Here is an 18258-nt window from a genome sequence, read left to right on the forward strand (position 1 = left end):
AACTCTTACGGTTTCTCTTTTATTTTTTTTACAATCATTGGTACCAGTAGCAATGATGATTGATTGTTGATAGCTTACCGTCCAGTGACAAATATTGCATGCGTGTTCTGGACAACACTAGATTGATGATTGATTGTTGATAGCTTACCGTCCAAATGACAAATAGTTCATGCAAGTTCATAATAACACTAGATTTTTATTTGATTGTTGGTTGCTTACTCCTCAGTGGCAGTGGTGATCGATTGTTTTTGGTTACATTTCAGTTGAAAAGGTGATTGATTGTAGGTTGCTCATCGTCCAGTGACAAATAGTTCATATGATTAAGAATGGAAATGGGGAATGTGTCAAAGAGACAACAACCCGACCAAATAAAAAACAACAGCAGAAGGTCACCAACATGTCTTCAATGTGTATGTTAAGGACGACACTTGTTAGTTGATTGATTGTTGGTTACTTACCGCTCAGTGACAAATATTTCATGCGTGTTCTGGACAACACTATATTGATGATTAATTGGTTTTTTTTGGTTACATTTCAGTAGCAATGATGATTGCTTACCGTCCAGTGGCAAGTATTTCATGCATATTCTAGACAACACTAGATTTATGATTGATTGTTTGTTGCCGGGTTATATTTCAGTGGCAATTGGGATTGATTGTTGGTTGCTTACCGTTCAGTGACAATAAGGATTGATTGTTGATTGCCTACCGTCCAAATGAAAAATTGTTCATGCAAGTTCATGATAACACTAGATTTTTATTTGATTGTTGGTTGCTTACTCCTCAGTGGCAGTGGTGATTGCTTGTTTTTGGTTACATTTCAGTTGGAAAGATGATTGATTGTAGGTTGCTCATCATCCAGTGACAAATAGTTCATGCATGTTCAGGACGACACTTGTTTGTTGATTGATTGTAGGTTGCTCATCGTCCAGTGACAAATATTACATGCATTTTCTGGACAACACTAGATTGAAGATTGATTTTTTGTTGGTTACATTTCAGTAGCAATGATGATTAATTGTTGATTGCTTACAGTCTAGTGACAAATATTACATGCATGTTCTGGCAAACACTAGATTGAAAATTGATTGTTTGTTGGTTTCATTTCAGTAGCAATGATAATTGATTGTTAATTGCTTACCGTCCAGTGACAAATATTACATGCATGTTCTGGACAACACTAGATTGATGATTGATTGGTTGTTGGTTTCATTTCAGTAGCAATGATAATTGATTGTTGATTGCTTACCGTCCAGTGACAAATATTTCATGCATGTTCCTGACAACACCAGATTGATGATTGATTGGTTGTTGGTTTCATTTCAGTAGCAATGATAATTGATTGTTGATTGCTTACCGTCCAGTGACAAATATTACATGCATGTTCGGGACAACACCAGATTGATGATTGATTGGTTGTTGGTTTCATTTCAGTAGCAATGATAATTGATTGTTGATTGCTTACCGTCCAGTGACAAATATTACATGCATGTTCTGGACAACACCAGATTGATGATTGATTAGTTGTTGGTTTCATTTCAGTAGCAATGATAATTGATTGTTGGTTGCTTACCGTCCAGTGACAAATATTTCATGCATGTTCTTGACAACACTAGATTGATGATTGATTGTTTGTTGGTTATATTTCAGTGGCAATTGCGATTGATTGTTGGTTGCTTACCGTCCAGTGAAAAATAGTTCATGCATGTTCTTGACAACACTAGATTGGTGATTGATTGTTTTGGTTACATTTCAGTTGGAAAGGTGATTGATTGTAGGTTGCTTATCGTCCAGTGACAAATAGTTCATGCATGTTCACTTGTTTGTTGATTGATTGTTGGTTGCTTACTCCCCAGTGGCAGTGGTGATTGATTGTTTTTGGTTACATTTCAGTTGGAAAGGTGATTGATTGTAGATTGCTCATCGACCAGTGACAAATAGTTCATGCATGTTCAGGACGACACGTGTTTGTTGATTGATTGTTGGTTGGTTTTATTTCAGTGGCAATTGCGATTGATTGTTGGTTGCTTACCGTCCGATGACAAATGTTCAGGACGACACTTGTTTGTTGATTGATTGTTGATTGCTTACCGTCCAGTGGCAATGGAGATTGATTGTAGATTGCTTACCGTCCAGTGACAAATAGTTCATGTATGTTCAGGACGACATTTGGTTGCTGATTGATTGTAGGTTGCTCATCGTCCAGTGACAAATAGTTCATGCATGTTCAGGACGACACTTGTTTGTTGATTGATTGTTGGTTGCTTACCGTCCTGTGGCTCTGATGATGGAATGTTGGTTGTTTATCGTCGAGTGGCTCTGATGATGGACTGTTGGTTGTTTATCGTCGAGTGGCTCTGATGATGGACTGTTGGTTGTTTATCGTCGAGTGGCGAATAAGGATTGATTGTTGGTTGCTTACCGTTCAGTGGCAAATACTTCATGTATGTTCAGGACGACACTATATTGTTGATTTGTTGTTGGTTGCTTACCGTCCAGTGGGAATTGTAATTGATTGTTTTTTGCTCACCGTCCAGTGGCTCTGATGATTGATTGTTGGTTGTTTATTGTTTAGTGACAAATAGTTCATACACGGTCAGGACGACACTAGATTCATAATTGATTGTTATTTGTTAACTACCCAGTGGCAATGGTGATTGATTGTTGGCTGTTTAGCTCAAATGACAATGATGATTGATTGTTGGCTGTTTATCTTCCAGTGGCATTGGTGATTGATTGTTGGTTGCTAACCGTCCAGTGGGAATGGTAATTAATTGTCGGTTGTTTACCGTCCAGTGGCATTAATGATTGATTGTTGTTTGTTAATCGTTCAGTGGCAATGTTGATGGATGATTGGTTGCATACCGTCCAGTGTCAAATAGTTCATGTTCGGTCAGGACGACACTATATTTATGATTGATTGTTGGGTCTGATCTTCAAGTTGGTAATGATGATTAATTAAATTGATTGCTTACCGTACAGTGGCAAACATTATAATGTTCAGGACAACACTAGATTGGTGATTGGTTGTTGGTTGCCTACCTTCAGTGATATCGATGATGGATTGTTAATATTCTTATCCATAACTATAACCATAATCATAACCATAATCATAACCATCACGATAACGATAGCTGAATCAATAACCAACGCAATAGCCATATCCATAACCATAACCATTGCGATAACCATACCCATGATGACCATAACCAAAGCCATATCCATAACCAAAGCCATGGTAATAGTCAAAACCATAACCAGAATCGTAACCCTATCAATAACCATAACCGTAACCCTATCAATAACCATAACTATATTAAAAACCTTAGCCATAGCCCTCGCCATACCCATAACAAAGCAATATTCATAACCATACCCATAACAATATCAAAAGCAATAATAATATCAAAAGCCTTAGTCATAGCCATAGCCAAAGCAATTACTATAGCCATAGCAATATATATATACACAATGTATATATATATTGATATAAACGAGTCTAAATTGAAAACTACGTTCAAACCTATGACTGCGTTGGATAAAAACCGTAATTTTTATACGTGTGCATGTCAAACAAATTTCGTTGTAGAAGGGTCTAAAAACAGCACAAACAACATTTTCCAAAAGACCAAAAGAGTGAAAAAGTATATTTTAACAAAACGCATTTGACTAACAGGTCGAACAACTGATGTTCTTTAACCCTGTTGACTGCCATTGGCGATTGCCAAATAAAATTGATCACAGGTTGTAACAAAATGGATCTTATTATAAATTTAATACGTCACAGAAAAAAAAAATTGTTAACTTGAGGACAGGATGTTGTGCCACAAACTTTCGGTGTCAATATTTCTTTAGTACACCATATCCGGATTTCGACAATAAATGTCTCTTCAGTGATGTTAGGGATCGAAACGGTATTTGGATGGCCATATAAAAAGCACCCTCATTTTTAGAGAAAGTACCCTCATTTTTAGATTAACTCTTGAATTTTAAGAGTCAATATATAGGATGAACGGATCATATAACCCGGAGGGAAAATATGATACATGCCCAAACAAAAAATATAAACGAGTCTAAATTGAAAACTACGTTCAAACCTATGACTGCGTTGGATAAAAACCGCAATTTTTATTCGTGTGCATGTCAAACAAATTTCGTTGTAGAAGGGTCTAAAAACAGCACAAACAACATTTTCCAAAAGACCAAAAGAGTGAAAAAGTATATATATATATCCTTAACCGTAGTCATAACCAAAGCCATAATCATAACCATAGCCGTAATCATAACCATAGCCATAATCATAACCAAAGCCATTATATGTACCATAGCCATATCTAATACCCATAACAATATAAAAAAAGAAGATGTGGTATGATTGCCAATGAGACAACTACTAGTATCCACAAAGGACCAAAATGACACAGACATTAACAAATAGCTTTTATCATCACCATATCCATAGCAATAACCATAATCAAACGTAACAATAACCATTAACTATAGCCATATATAACTATAATTATATCCATAACCATAACAATCAACAAAACCATACCCATAACCATATCCATATCCATAACCATAACTATATCCATAATCATACCCATAACCATAACCATAGCCATAACAATATCCAAAGCAATAGTCATACCAATATCCATATCCATTACCATTGTCATAGTCATAACCATATCCATAACAATAACCATTAACCATAGCCATATACATGTATAACTATAATTATATCCATAACCATAACAATCAACAAAACCATACCCATAACCATATCCATATCCATAACCATAACTATATCCATAATCATACCCATATCCATAACCATATCCATATCCATATCCATAACAATATCCAAAGCAATAGTCATACCAATATCCATATCCATTACCATTGTCATAGTCATAACCATATCCATATCCATAACCATAATCATAATCACAACCACAACCATACCAATAACCATATCCATGTCAATACCCATAACAATATCCATATCCATAACCATAACCATACCAATAGCCATATCAATAACCATAACCATAACCATAACCATAACCATAACCATAACCATAACCGTGACCATAACCTAACCATGTTTACCATAACCATAACCATAATCATAGTCATTACCATAACCATAACCATAACTGTAGTAACTTTGGGTTTACACATATAAACGAAACACATTTAAAGTACTGATAATCTATTGAAATAATACATGTTGATAGTTGTACAGTTAGAATTCAGAATGAATAAAAATGAATAAAAAGCGTAGGAAAGCTTCCTAGTACCTCTAACTTTAACCAGATGTATATAGAAAATATCTAACACTGAAAACATGGATAATGTAAACATTGACCGGAGAACTGAGAATTAATATGTCTGTGATCTGTCATAGATAATTAAGTTAACAGATTAGAGATGATGACTTTACTACAATAACCATAACCGTAACCATATCTATAACCATTACCATAGTCATAACCATAACCATAACCAATATCCATATCCATTTCCATAACCATAGCCATGATAACCATTACACTAGCCATAATCATAACTATTTTAATAGCTAAAGCCACACCCATATCCATAACCATTACCATACCCCTATCTATACATAACCTTAGTCATAGCCAAGGCCCATAGCCATAACCATTACCATATAAACCATATAAACCATATCTATACATAACCTTAGTCATAGCCAAGGCCCATAGCCATAACCATTACCATACCCATATCTATACATAACCTTAGTCATAGCCAAGGCCCATAGCCATAACCATTACCATATAAACCATATAAACCATATCTATACATAACCTTAGTCATAGCCAAGGCCCATAGCCATAACCATTACCATATAAACCATATAAACCATATCTATACATAACCTTAGTCATAGCCAAGGCCCATAGCCATAACCATTACCATATAAACCATATAAACCATATATATACATAACCTTAGCCATAGCCAAGGCCCATAGCCATAACAATGAAATCAATCAATCATGAATTCGACAGTGAGGGTTGGTTTTACTTCTAATAGATATTTTCCCTGTTTACCATGTTTACTTTGTTGTAAAAAACAGGAATGATGATACCAAAGGGATATTAAAAAAAAATCGAAAATAAACTGACAAAGCTATCACACGAAAAAACAGACAAACAGACAAACAACAGTATAACTTGGGGTTTAGCTAGCTATAAAACCAGGTTCAATCCAATTCTACATAAGAAAATGCCTGTACCAAGTCAGAAATATGTCAGTTGTTATCCATTCGTTTGATGTGTTTGAACTTTTGGTTTTGCCATTTGATTGGGGACTTTCCTTTTTTAATGTACCTCGGAGTTCGGTATTTTTGTGATTTTACTTTTTATATAATATAGTGTACACAAAACCTGGGAGTATTATACTAACAGCATAATAGTCCTAGACAAAACACATCATGGTCAGTCAAACTGAGTCAATACTTATAGATTTAATAATTTAATGTAGACGAAACGTGCGTCTGGCGTAAGTAAGTAAGATATGACTTTATTTAAAGAGGGTGACTCAATTAGCTTTCGCTAATCTACCTTGAGGCCCTCACTGAGAACAAACAGTACAAATATTACAAAGCTTGCAATTTTTAACATATTATGTAGATGCAATATTCATGCTAACTATAAATTGTCTGTAGAAGAAGAGAAAATTAAAATACAAAATCATTAGAATATTTGAGTGAGTTGTTATAAATCATTTACAGTCAAGAAATCTACACATTTTTGTTAAAAAGTGTCCAGGTTTTCACAACATTTTATTTCATTTGGTAGTTTATTCCAAAGTATTGACGAGCTATATGCAAAAGAGTTGTTCATTGAATTTGCGTTCGGTCGTACAACAGCAAATTATTATTTGCAGATGACATTTGATTTCTACTATGTAGGTTAACAATTGGACAACAGAGTTCCTTTAAGTAATCAGGTGCTTTATCGTTTAGAATTTTATGAACAAGAATTAGTTTATGATATGAAATTCTAGATTTGAAATTCAACCATTTTAGCTCTTGAAATAAATTTATACTAGGTGCTAGTATTGGTGCATCAAGTATAATCCTTGCAGCTCTCTACTGCATTTTAAGATCATTTTTTTTTATAACCATCTTCAGTAGCAATTTCCCCATATTGAGCAACAAATATCAAATATGGGCAGGATATAAGCATTATAAAACAGCTTCCTACTACTAATATCCAAAAATTTCTTAATTCTAGATAGCAGTGCGATACTAGAAGTTTTTACATACATAGTCAATTTGAAATTTCCAGTCCAAATTTTTGTCAATATATACACCCAAAAGTTTCTGTATTTCAACGGATGTGATTGGGCTATCTTGTATAGATAAATTCATATCACTCCTAGCAAAGTCCGTTTCTTATTTGCTCCAATCAACATGGAAGTAGTTTTTAAAGGATTTATAACCATCCTATTGTTCAGACACCAATTATTGATTCATTATTTACGGTGTGCGTACTAAATAGTCTAAATTATAATCCTGGTACCTTTGATTAACTATCAATAGAAAGTTCCAAGCCAGAGTGTAGGTTATTAAAGTCTTTATTGATTTTCTAAAATAGTGTTAAATAGTGTTTATTCATGTAATATGGTCATGAAATTCTACTTCTATTCAATTTTGAGTTTTTTCCGGATAAAATACGGATCTATCTCCACGTGTAAATTTGGTTCTTTAATTATATAACCGGAAATCGTTGTACTTACTCAAGTTATCGGTACGTTTTCAGTTAAGAACTTGCATTATTCTTAAATTACTAAGCTTGTTAACAACACTGATTATGACAGCAACCGAATCCGCAATCTGACGGATTATTCTCGCACTCACATAATGTAGTATTTCAGTAGAAATACTTAAAGGAATCGAATTTGTCAGGTATTCCACTAGTCAATGTATTCAACTTATTTTCAAACGGGTATTTAAAACTGTAAATCAATAACTAAATCATGAAACAAAGGTCTAAAAGAACAATGGCAAAACAAATTTGAATTGATAAACATGACACTGTCGCCTCCACTGTCACCAAGAAAGATATCCATTTACCAAAAAAAACTGATTATTAAACTAAAGTTCATAGGGTCCAGTATTACTCCTAACGTATCACATTAAAAAAATTCCGAGATCCTAAGGTCACTACGACACTACACACTACCAAACTATATTCTAAACTGATCTTGTTCTTTGAAATTGAAAGGTCAGAGGAGTTGTCATGCCGCATGTTGGATTTGACATAGTTGGTGATAAATGCTCTTAAAAAAAAGAGAAAAGGAATTGGTTTTATTTTCAAGCATTGATTGCCAAACCTGCAAACCTTTTTCTGGTATTCATGGTATTTAGACACTTTGGCACTAAGACATTCTGCCAATATTCATACATGTGAACCTCCCGACGGGAGTACGAAACTCCCGTTTTCAGGGGTGTCCACCCGTTTAGGAGAAAAAACTCCCATGTATGAAATATTTCATATTTAAGGTGGTATGGGAGTCTAAAATAAAAATGATAGAATTTGTTCATACTTTGCCAAAATGTAGTATCTGTTGATACATGTTAAAAAATATTATAAAAATGATAGGTCACCGTGCATTTTTTCAAGCTACGGGTCGTGACAAAATGACACATTTTGTATGGATTATACAGGAAAAAACACTATTTTGTGAATAGAAACTAAACGAAATGATAGAATTGTAAAATAAATTAGGAAAATACAGCTTTCAAACAATGCTTTGATAATATCAAAAGAAAAGATAGGGTCACCGTACGTTTTTTCCGGCTAAAATACAAAGTAGGAAAATTCCATGAACAATCCAACAGAAAATGCACTGTTTTAGAGTTACCTCCCCTTAAAATGACCTTTTCAAAATATTTAAAAACAACAAAAAATAATCTACACTTGTACATATATTTATATTTATAGGTTATATTCTTATAAATTGGATCTTTTAAATGTAAAAACACATGAAATATCTGCATTCTTGCATCAAATTTTGCTAATTTGATAGAAAATATGGACCTTAGATTCTCTGTTTTTTACAATCCAAGATGGCGAAAGACACCCATACCTCCTTAAAAAATTTCAGACGCCATAATTGATCATTTCTTACTACTGTACGGGTGTAATTGACACCTGTGTTAAATTTTACCTGTACACCAAAGAAGATGTATAATTATATGGCTTCACTTGACAGCTTGGGTGTCAAACATACTGGTAATGAACGATGTTTACCTCTGGCTAACTGCCGTTGTGTTATAAAAACGATGTGTATTGGGAATATTGAAATACTTGTTTGTTACTTCCCTTTGTTTTTCCTGTTTTCAGTTATTTTGCTTTTAAAAATGTAAATTGTAAAAAGACTATAAATGATTAATATTTTAATCAAATAATCCAAAAAGGATGTTGATTAAATGAATTTAAATGTTTTGGGACGAATAGAAAAATATAAATTTATAAGTTGTTTTAGCAATCTTGACCTTCTTTCAAGGATTAAATTGAAGTTTATATTATAAATCTGTTAACACTAAATTAATAGGTTTAAAGTTAAAGTAAAAATCCTAATAAATTTTAATAAACTTGGGATTGAGAATTGTAGATGGTAATATTTATTAGATGTTATTGTGTAAGCTAAGAAGTAGCAAAACATTTAACACTGTTTAAAAATCTTTAAAGGTTTCTACAAATATGACTTTCATAATGCTTAAAAAAGCCATGCAGTACTAATGTTATTGTATGTTATTTTTTAAATTAATTTATGATGTTGCAAATATACATGTAGAGCTTATTTCTTTCTTATTTGTCTATAGAGTTACCAATGATAAAGAGATGGAGACATGAATACAAATCTATACAGATAAGATAAAATGCAAGCAGTGAACAATCATTTATCAAAAACAAAACAAAACAAGTAACAGATTCTTCTTAATATTTTATTTTATTCAAATAGAAAGGCAATAGACCACTTTCGAGTTCATCCGTCACCGGAAAAAACTCGTCAATTATACGTGCCTTTATCACCGTCATCTGTGTGTTTAGGGGCGTCGTCACTTCCCTTCCATGTTGAGCGAGTGGTTGGAAAATTATAATTCTATATTGTACGAATTATTCGGCAAATTGAATTCTGAAAATAGACCATCAACACTGCTATCAATAGGGAATTGTCAGTAAGTACCTACATAGCAACCATTATTTCTAGTTTATCCTGCACAAAGACGATCACTAAGACGCTTGATGAACGTAAATAGAGCAGGGATACAGGCGAGCCCCTCTATCTGGTAAATGACGTCATAAAGGCGTGCATAATTGACGAGTTTTTGCCGGTGACGGATGAACTCGAAAGTGGTATATAAGGGTACTATAAACATATTACAATTTGATGGAAATTTGAAGAAAAAACACAATTTCTACATCATATGGTTACATTTACGACAAAATTTATGTCGATAAAAAACCTCCTGATCTGAGTACTAATCTCCTGACCAAAATTTCCAAATCTCCTGATCTGAGTTTCACAGTCCATCACATGTATGAATATTTGGGAAAAAAAACAATTCAGCACAGCTATTATATGATTAAAATGTACTGTGAAATATGCAAATAACAACTAGCATTGTAGATCAGAGATACGAAACTAAGTTTATTGTTGGATGGTAGCTTTAAACAGGCGGCTTAGTAATCAGTTAAAATCAAAAGAGACGAGTCCCCTTAGTATGGAAAGTCCCTGGCACAGCTGTAAGCAATGGGTGCATATAAAGCATGTTAAATGATACCCTTGACCATCTGTCTTTCTGTATTTCTAATGGTCCCATTTTTTTCAGTGACACAAAAATTGAAGGCAGCTTTATCATATGAGGTAAATGTGGAGATGAAATATGAGTGAAATCAAACTTATTAAAGATGCGGAGTCCTTGTCCACATCCACTGATTTGAATATGTATTTAGAGAACTCAATGGATGTAGTACGAACGAACATTGGGACCAAACACATTGTAAAAAAACTGGACGATGATGAGAAGTTAGGCCTGTTAAATGTGCGGGCTTTCTTCTTCCTTATACTCTGGTATATATTCAGTGCCTTCACATTGTTCTTAAACAAGTATATTCTAACATCACTGAAAGGAGATCCAGCAGTCCTAGGTATGTATATTATAATTTAACCCCCCCCTTTTTTTCTCTCTCCAAAAAAAGGGACATAACTTTTCAAAACTAAAGGAATGTAAGTGATTTTCATAATTGTATTTTTAACAGATAATCAGGTAATAATTTGTCTAATATGAATATTTTAAAAGCATGTATGAAACACATTTGTCCTGAAATATCTTCTACTGGATTTTAAGCAAGCTAATGTCAATACTGTAGAGATATAAATTTTATTCATTTGTGAGTTATTTACCTCCCTTGGCAATATTTGTAGAAGCAACTAATATTTAATACATAGATTTGACAAAGACAAAACAAATTCAGAAATGATTCTTTTTAGTCTTTGAGTATAATCTATTAGAAATCTATTAAAATAAAAATTGAGGTGATGTGGTATGATATGCTAAACCCATTTTAAATGACATAGATTTAAGCCCTAAGAAATTGTCAATTTTATAATTTTGATATTTTTATAAACATGCATGTCATACTGATAAATGATTTCACTATTTAGGTGCCATGCAGATGGTGATGACCACAATATTTGGGTTTCTACAGATGTATCTACCATTGGGGTTTTATAAACCTGTGGTGAGAGAGGGTAAACCTTCTCATTTCTGGAAAAACATGATATTAGTTGGTTGTATGAGGTAACTAATATAGAAAATTGTTAAGAGAAAAAGTTTGTTATTTATATACATTGTATAAGTTTTATTCAAGAATAAGATAGGAAAACAGATTCAGATCACATTTCAAGAAATGTATACTGTTTATTCAGAAATTATTGTGAGGTTTTTATTATTGCAAAAAATGAGACAGAGTTGTAAACATAATAATTTAAACTCTCATTTTTAAATACTTTATGTAAATTTAACAGGATTTTGCTCAACATCGTAAAAATTATAATCACTTTTAAGTCTAAAATGACAAAATCGCAAAAATGCAATACGAAATAAGGAGCATTGGTGTGTTTGCAATGAGATTACCATGGGCCAAAGTCTTAAGTCTAAGTGTGAAACATATCCAGGTCACCATAGGGTCTTTTAAAATGAGCAAAAGCCATACAGAACAAAATTAATTGAGCTACATCAGGCCCCTGGTTAACAAAATGTAGAACAAGTCAAAAGAGAATACCAATAGCAAATTACATTCAAGAAAAACAGTTTCTAGCAGATAGCAACCAACAACAAAACGCAAGCTCATACAGTTTACTTTCTCCTGCTTTTGGACATACACTACGCAAGCTCATACAGTTTACTTTCTCCTGCTTTTGGACATACACTACGCAAGCTCATACAGTTTACTTTCTCCTGCTTTTGGACATACACTACTCAAGCTCATACAGTTTACTTTCTCCTGCTTTTGGACATACACTACGCAAGCTCATACAGTTTACTTTCTCCTGCTTTTGGACATACACTACGCAAGCTCATACAGTTTACTTTCTCCTGCTTTTGGACATACACTTCGCAAGTTTGGTAGGATTAAAAATCCTTTACCTCCCACAGTTGTTTAACAGCACAAAATTACAACGAACTGTGAAAATCATTTGAATAGGGCTTGAGTTTTAGATTAGTACCAATTAATCGACTTGTATTTATATTTCAGATTTTCAACAGTAGTTCTAGGGCTGATAGCATTAAAGTTTGTAGCAGTATCATTTACAGAGACAGTTAAAAGTTCAGCACCATTATTTACATGTTTTATTTCGTATGCTTTGATTGGAGAGTATACTGGGATGTACACATTTATGTCGCTCATTCCCATAATGAGTGGGTTGGCCCTGTGTTCTGCATATGAACTTAGTTTTAATATTAAAGGCTTTATTGCAGCCCTAGCTACCAATTTAACTGAATGGTATGTATATACAGTCTTCATAATTAAATCAATATATTTATTATGTACTATTGAAAATTAAATGTTGTAATATATTTCTTTTGGGATTGGCCTGCAGATCACTGGTAAAATGGATATAACTAGGAAATATCAAGATAAAATAGTAGAATTTTTTTTTGTGAAAAAATAGTTAAAAAAATCTGTATGTTGCATTCGTTTCTTGATTAACCTTCACTCAACATGTTAAAGCCAAGTATGTATAAATAACTGAATATACGAGGAAAATAATTTAAATAGAATTGACATTTTTACAACTGTTGTTATTTTTTATGAACTTACATGAAAATGTGTATCATTTGTAACTTGAATTCATAAGTTGTCTCCACTTGTTTTAGAACCATTTTGTTGATTGTAATACATTGGTATATATTACTTACACTCAAATCAGATTTATCTAATTATTATAAAAAAGATGTGGTACGATTGTCAATGTGATATCTCTCCACAAGAGACCAAAACTACACAGAAATTAACAAATTAACATGCATGCTGCATTCTCACTCAAAATTTATAATACTAGTAATATTCTAGGTACTTAAAAAATGTTTATCAATTTTTTTCCAGTTTACAGAATGTTTATTCTAAAGTGCTAATTAGTGGTGATAAATATAGATATACGTAAGTACAATTAATTACCATTTAACATAAAGAAACATTGTTGAGCCCACAATTTTGTATACGGTACACCAAAGTGCTTTATCAGAATCTTAAGAACTAAGAGTACTTTAATTGCTTGTTCCTCAAAATGAAAATATCAGGCTTTTGGTAAATTTTCCATGTTATTAGCATTTCAACCAATCAGAATGTTTTATTGTATGGTTAAAAAAAAACCTACAATTCATCAGATTCTGAAATGGCAAATCTTCAGAAAACAGTTATCTCCCCTTGATAAACAGTTTACCAAGGGGAGATAATTAACATTAACAGAAAAATCCATGCAAGACAACAACATAAATCTATTTTTATCACAGAAACACTTTATGCATTTACCATTTATTTATTGCAGCCTTTAACATTTTGTCTTCTGAATTTTCTGTCTATTTCAAATTAGCAGAACTACAATTTACACAAGTTTATTGTGGATAGTGATACAATTTTCAGCATGTTTTATCATGTAATTTTTTTTTATTTTAGACCAGCAGAATTACAGTTTTACACTAGTTTATCATCGATAGCTGTACAAATTCCAGCCTGTTACTTCATGATAGATATGAGTTCTGCTAGTAAAACATTTGATATTACTATGATCTCAGCGTACATTATTAACGGAATTTGTTTTCACTTTCAAAGTATTTCAGCTTATGTTTTAATGAGCTACATATCACCTGTAACTCACAGGTAAGAGTAAACTTTATTTTTTATTAAATTCTCCACAAAATGTTATATTCATGATTGTGTCCGGTTAAATGAATAGACAGAAAAATATTACGGTTATTTCTTATGATTTAATTGTAAATTCCATTTTAAACCAGAGTTTATCATGAAAAAAATTTTGATGACGTCACGGTCACATGACAAAATTATGTCTATGGGCTGATAAACAAAATGATGTCAGCCAATCAGAAGAAATGTTACATCCAAAATTAAATTATTGTCCAATAACTTGTTAATACTATAATAGAAAAACAAAGGATATGGGGTATATATCCTTGACACAAAATCAGTACATGCACAGCAACAACAAACACACGCAAAAATCAAAGGAACAGCACTTGTATTGCTGGTCTTCATCACTGAGTCATAGTGAGGCCTCATACTGAGCAGAAAAACTCTCACCTCACTGCAAGTTTGAGACGGTCTCTAGCACTGGCATGAGCAAAATTCTTTGCAAAAATAATTTAGATAGACTGTATATATAAAGAACATTTTCCTTTCTGTTTCAGTGTTGCCAACACAGTTAAAAGAGCATTCCTTATTTGGATATCAGTAATATTATTTGGCAATCCAGTAACATTCTTAAGTGGACTAGGAACTGTAATTGTTACCATTGGTGTTCTCTTGTATACCAAGGCTAAAGAGGTGGACCATAATAGGAGGGAACTTATACAGAGTTATCCGAGGCTGGGAGAAACTAAAGATGTTTGATTGTAAATTTTACTTAGTAGTTATTTTTCAAATGGAGACATTTATTCTTTGTACAATTTTTTTTATTAGTTATGAATAAAATAATGTGGTTGGTAAATTTTGTATTATTTTTGGGATAAAATTCAAGAAAATTTGTACAAGGAATGGTCTGAATATACATTACATATTGTTGAAATAATTTTGTTGTATGATTTAGGGTAGAAAATCAATTAATTTAACATTTCTTAGTCTGCTTAATAACAAATTGTATAAAATAGGGAGATGTGAATTATTACTTTATACTAATTTCATTTACTTGCATAGAATTAATTCCTAAATATCATATTTTACATACATTTTATGTTTAGAGGTATTGAATCAATTAATAAAAAGTGGCAACTAACAGATAACTTATAATATGTCTTTATAAACATGATAAATGACACTTTTTCTAACAGCCATTTTATGTTGAATGTGGGCCCTCATGGGGTTTTTGATTATGTGATTACTTGGCCGTTTTTTTAATGATTATTTGATTATTAAGCCAAATATTTCATGATTATTTGATTACCTAGGACTGTATTTTTAGTTTATGATTATTTGATTACTAAAGATAAGCAAATATTTAATGATTATGTGATTATATTGGCAAAAAAATGGTGATTATGTGATTACTAGGACCCCCCATGAGGGGCCTCTTGAATTTATGATGAATTTTGTTTGAAACATTTAACTACATTTTGACATCTTGTTCCACGAAATAGTTTTATTTGGATCATGTCACTAAAAAGGAAAACTGAATGCTGACAGACAATATCTGCATTTGGTTGTGTATTCAAAGATTTTTATAAATTATGAGGGAGATATAAACATAGTATTAAGTGACTGCCTTGGGATCCTCATCTTCTGGGTATATTCACTTATAAACCTTTGACTTTTGCCCAAAAGAAGAAATAGGGGCATTGTTTTTTCTTATTAAAAGAGAGGCATGAGAAACTTAGAAAAAAACAACTTGTTAAATTTGTGCTTTATATGATAGAATGATGTTTCATTACTGTAAATACCACAGGTTAATGTTCATGCACATAACATGCAATTTTTCATAGAATCAAAATAGATACAGAACCACAACCCAATTGGTCTTTTGCAGAAAAAATGGCTTGAACATTTAAAGGAAATATCTAATTAAAAATTTATGCATGTTGGGGTCAAACAAAAAGTGCCTGGATCGTGCCTGCCGACACATTCTGAAATAAAATACAAGAAGATTTCTCTCAAAAAATAAAAATAAATGCCAAAAAGCCAAACAATTTAATTTTCTGTTTCATGATTTACTTATTGCTATTTTATATTGTTCAGTTGCTTCCCAGAATGACAAGATATTTCCATATCTATACATCTATACATCTTCAAGCATTTTTGTAACAACCTTTTTAATTGGCGAGGGGAGTTTTTTCATGAGGGTCTTGAATGATCAGTTTGCATTTTTGTAATAACTTGTGGTTGTATATTGACCATTCTAATGAAACAATTGTTTGTTACATTCATTGTGATTGGTTAATGCAACATTGTGTGTAATGTTCATTGTTATTGGATAATGTTTCAAATTGTTTTTAACATTCATTTTGATTGGATAATGTCACAATGTTTTTGATAGATTCATGAACTTATACCTCTGATCACACTATATTTGGTTGTACTAACTCAGAAAAATATATTTGCATTCCAATTTACAATACATTTATCTACATTAGGCTAACAATCAAATATTAAATGTTATAGTTGCTCATGACTTTGTTTATTTCATATGATTTTATATTGTTTGTTTGTAAGTTATATATTTTTGATATACTGTAAGTTCAAAATTATTGCAATGCTTTATTTATTCAAATAATGCAACAGGGTTATAATGGCAGTAATTTAGAGTTGCATTTTGAACTTTTAATATGAATTTAACAGATTTTTCAAAATCCAATATTTTTTTTTAATTTTCTTTTAGTCTTAAATGATTAAATAGCAATAATAAATGCATGTAATAATTTCTGAATTTACAGTCCTTCAGGAAGGAATACCATCAACTTCATTGAGGTCCAATGCAAATCATAGTCCCTTGCAGCAACTTGGTAGAGGTTATAGATATGTGAGGGGGGATAGGACCTTTATCAGGACTCTGGGATCGGGTGTTTTTAAGCTCGGAATTTCGGGATTTAACCTTTCGGGATCCGATATTTTTTTTCTTCAAATTTCGGGACCTCAGGATTGCGTGTTTTTAAGCCCAGGATTTCGGGATCTGATGTTTTTAAGCCCAGGATTTCAGGATCAGGACCCCTCCTATCCCGCCCTCCTCTAGTGTCCTTCCATCTGTCAGTTTGACATGTCTTCTAAGAGATCTCATACAAATGATTCTTGCTAGAGTCTTATAAAATTTATACCAAAGGTTTATATCAGCAATGTCTTGCACAAAATTTCAAAATGCAGAATTGATAAATTATTATTGCTTTAAATATATCCCTAAAAAAATATAATTCTATGGAAAATTGCATTTTGAATGCTCCCAAGTCTACATTCTTGCTAGATTTTTATCAAGCCTTCAACTTTTGTCGAAAAAGTGAGACATCGCAATCCTACATTCCAGCTGCAGCGCCATTCACAAATATTCACTCAATGGTTAAAGTTTTTGAAATTTTAACTTTCTAAAACTATCCTAGATTTCTACTAAACTTGGACAGAAGCTTGCTTATAATCATAAGATAATATCCAGAAGTAAATTTTGTGAAAAAAAATCCTGTTTTTTCATATTTTACTTACAAACAGACTTATTTTTTTCTGCTAGAAAACATTACATTCACTCTCTGGTTAAAGTTTTAAAAACATTTATTAGATTCATAAACTATCCAGGATTTTTACCAAACTTGGACAGAAGCTTCTACAACCAAAAGATAGTATCTAAATGAACATTGTTATCCTCATTTTTGTTGAGCCTGCAACTAACAGCAGAGGTAGGCAAGACACTGGGTACCGTGGAACCCTTACAAATTTGTTTATGAAATTGATACAGAAACTTTATATCAGTAATGTCTTTAATGAGATGGAAA

General features: G+C 32.4%; 1 protein-coding gene across 1 annotated transcript; it reads left to right on the plus strand.

Annotated features, from left to right (window-relative positions):
• The first annotated feature begins 7832 nt into the window (after window positions 1–7832).
• LOC134693791 (solute carrier family 35 member E2A-like) lies at window positions 7833–16597 on the plus strand. Its single transcript, XM_063554703.1, has 7 exons — window positions 7833–7947; window positions 10882–11200; window positions 11718–11853; window positions 12812–13060; window positions 13664–13717; window positions 14234–14437; window positions 14983–16597. The coding sequence occupies exons 2-7, from the start codon at window positions 10936–10938 to the stop codon at window positions 15182–15184; spliced, it is 1110 nt and encodes a 369-aa protein (XP_063410773.1). The 5' UTR covers window positions 7833–7947; window positions 10882–10935; the 3' UTR covers window positions 15185–16597.
• Window positions 16598–18258: the final 1661 nt, after the last annotated feature.

This window comes from Mytilus trossulus, chromosome 12, assembly GCF_036588685.1.
Source record: "Mytilus trossulus isolate FHL-02 chromosome 12, PNRI_Mtr1.1.1.hap1, whole genome shotgun sequence".
NCBI lineage: Eukaryota > Metazoa > Mollusca > Bivalvia > Mytilida > Mytilidae > Mytilus > Mytilus trossulus.

Coding starts and splice junctions, on each gene's coding strand:
- LOC134693791 (XM_063554703.1), top strand. CDS start 10,936: ATGAGTGAAATCAAACTTATTAAAGATGCGGAGTCCTTGTCCACATCC. Junction 13,061..13,663: donor GCTACCAATTTAACTGAATG/GTATGTATATAC, acceptor ATTTTTTTCCAG/TTTACAGAATGTTTATTCTA. Junction 14,438..14,982: donor ATATCACCTGTAACTCACAG/GTAAGAGTAAAC, acceptor TTTCTGTTTCAG/TGTTGCCAACACAGTTAAAA.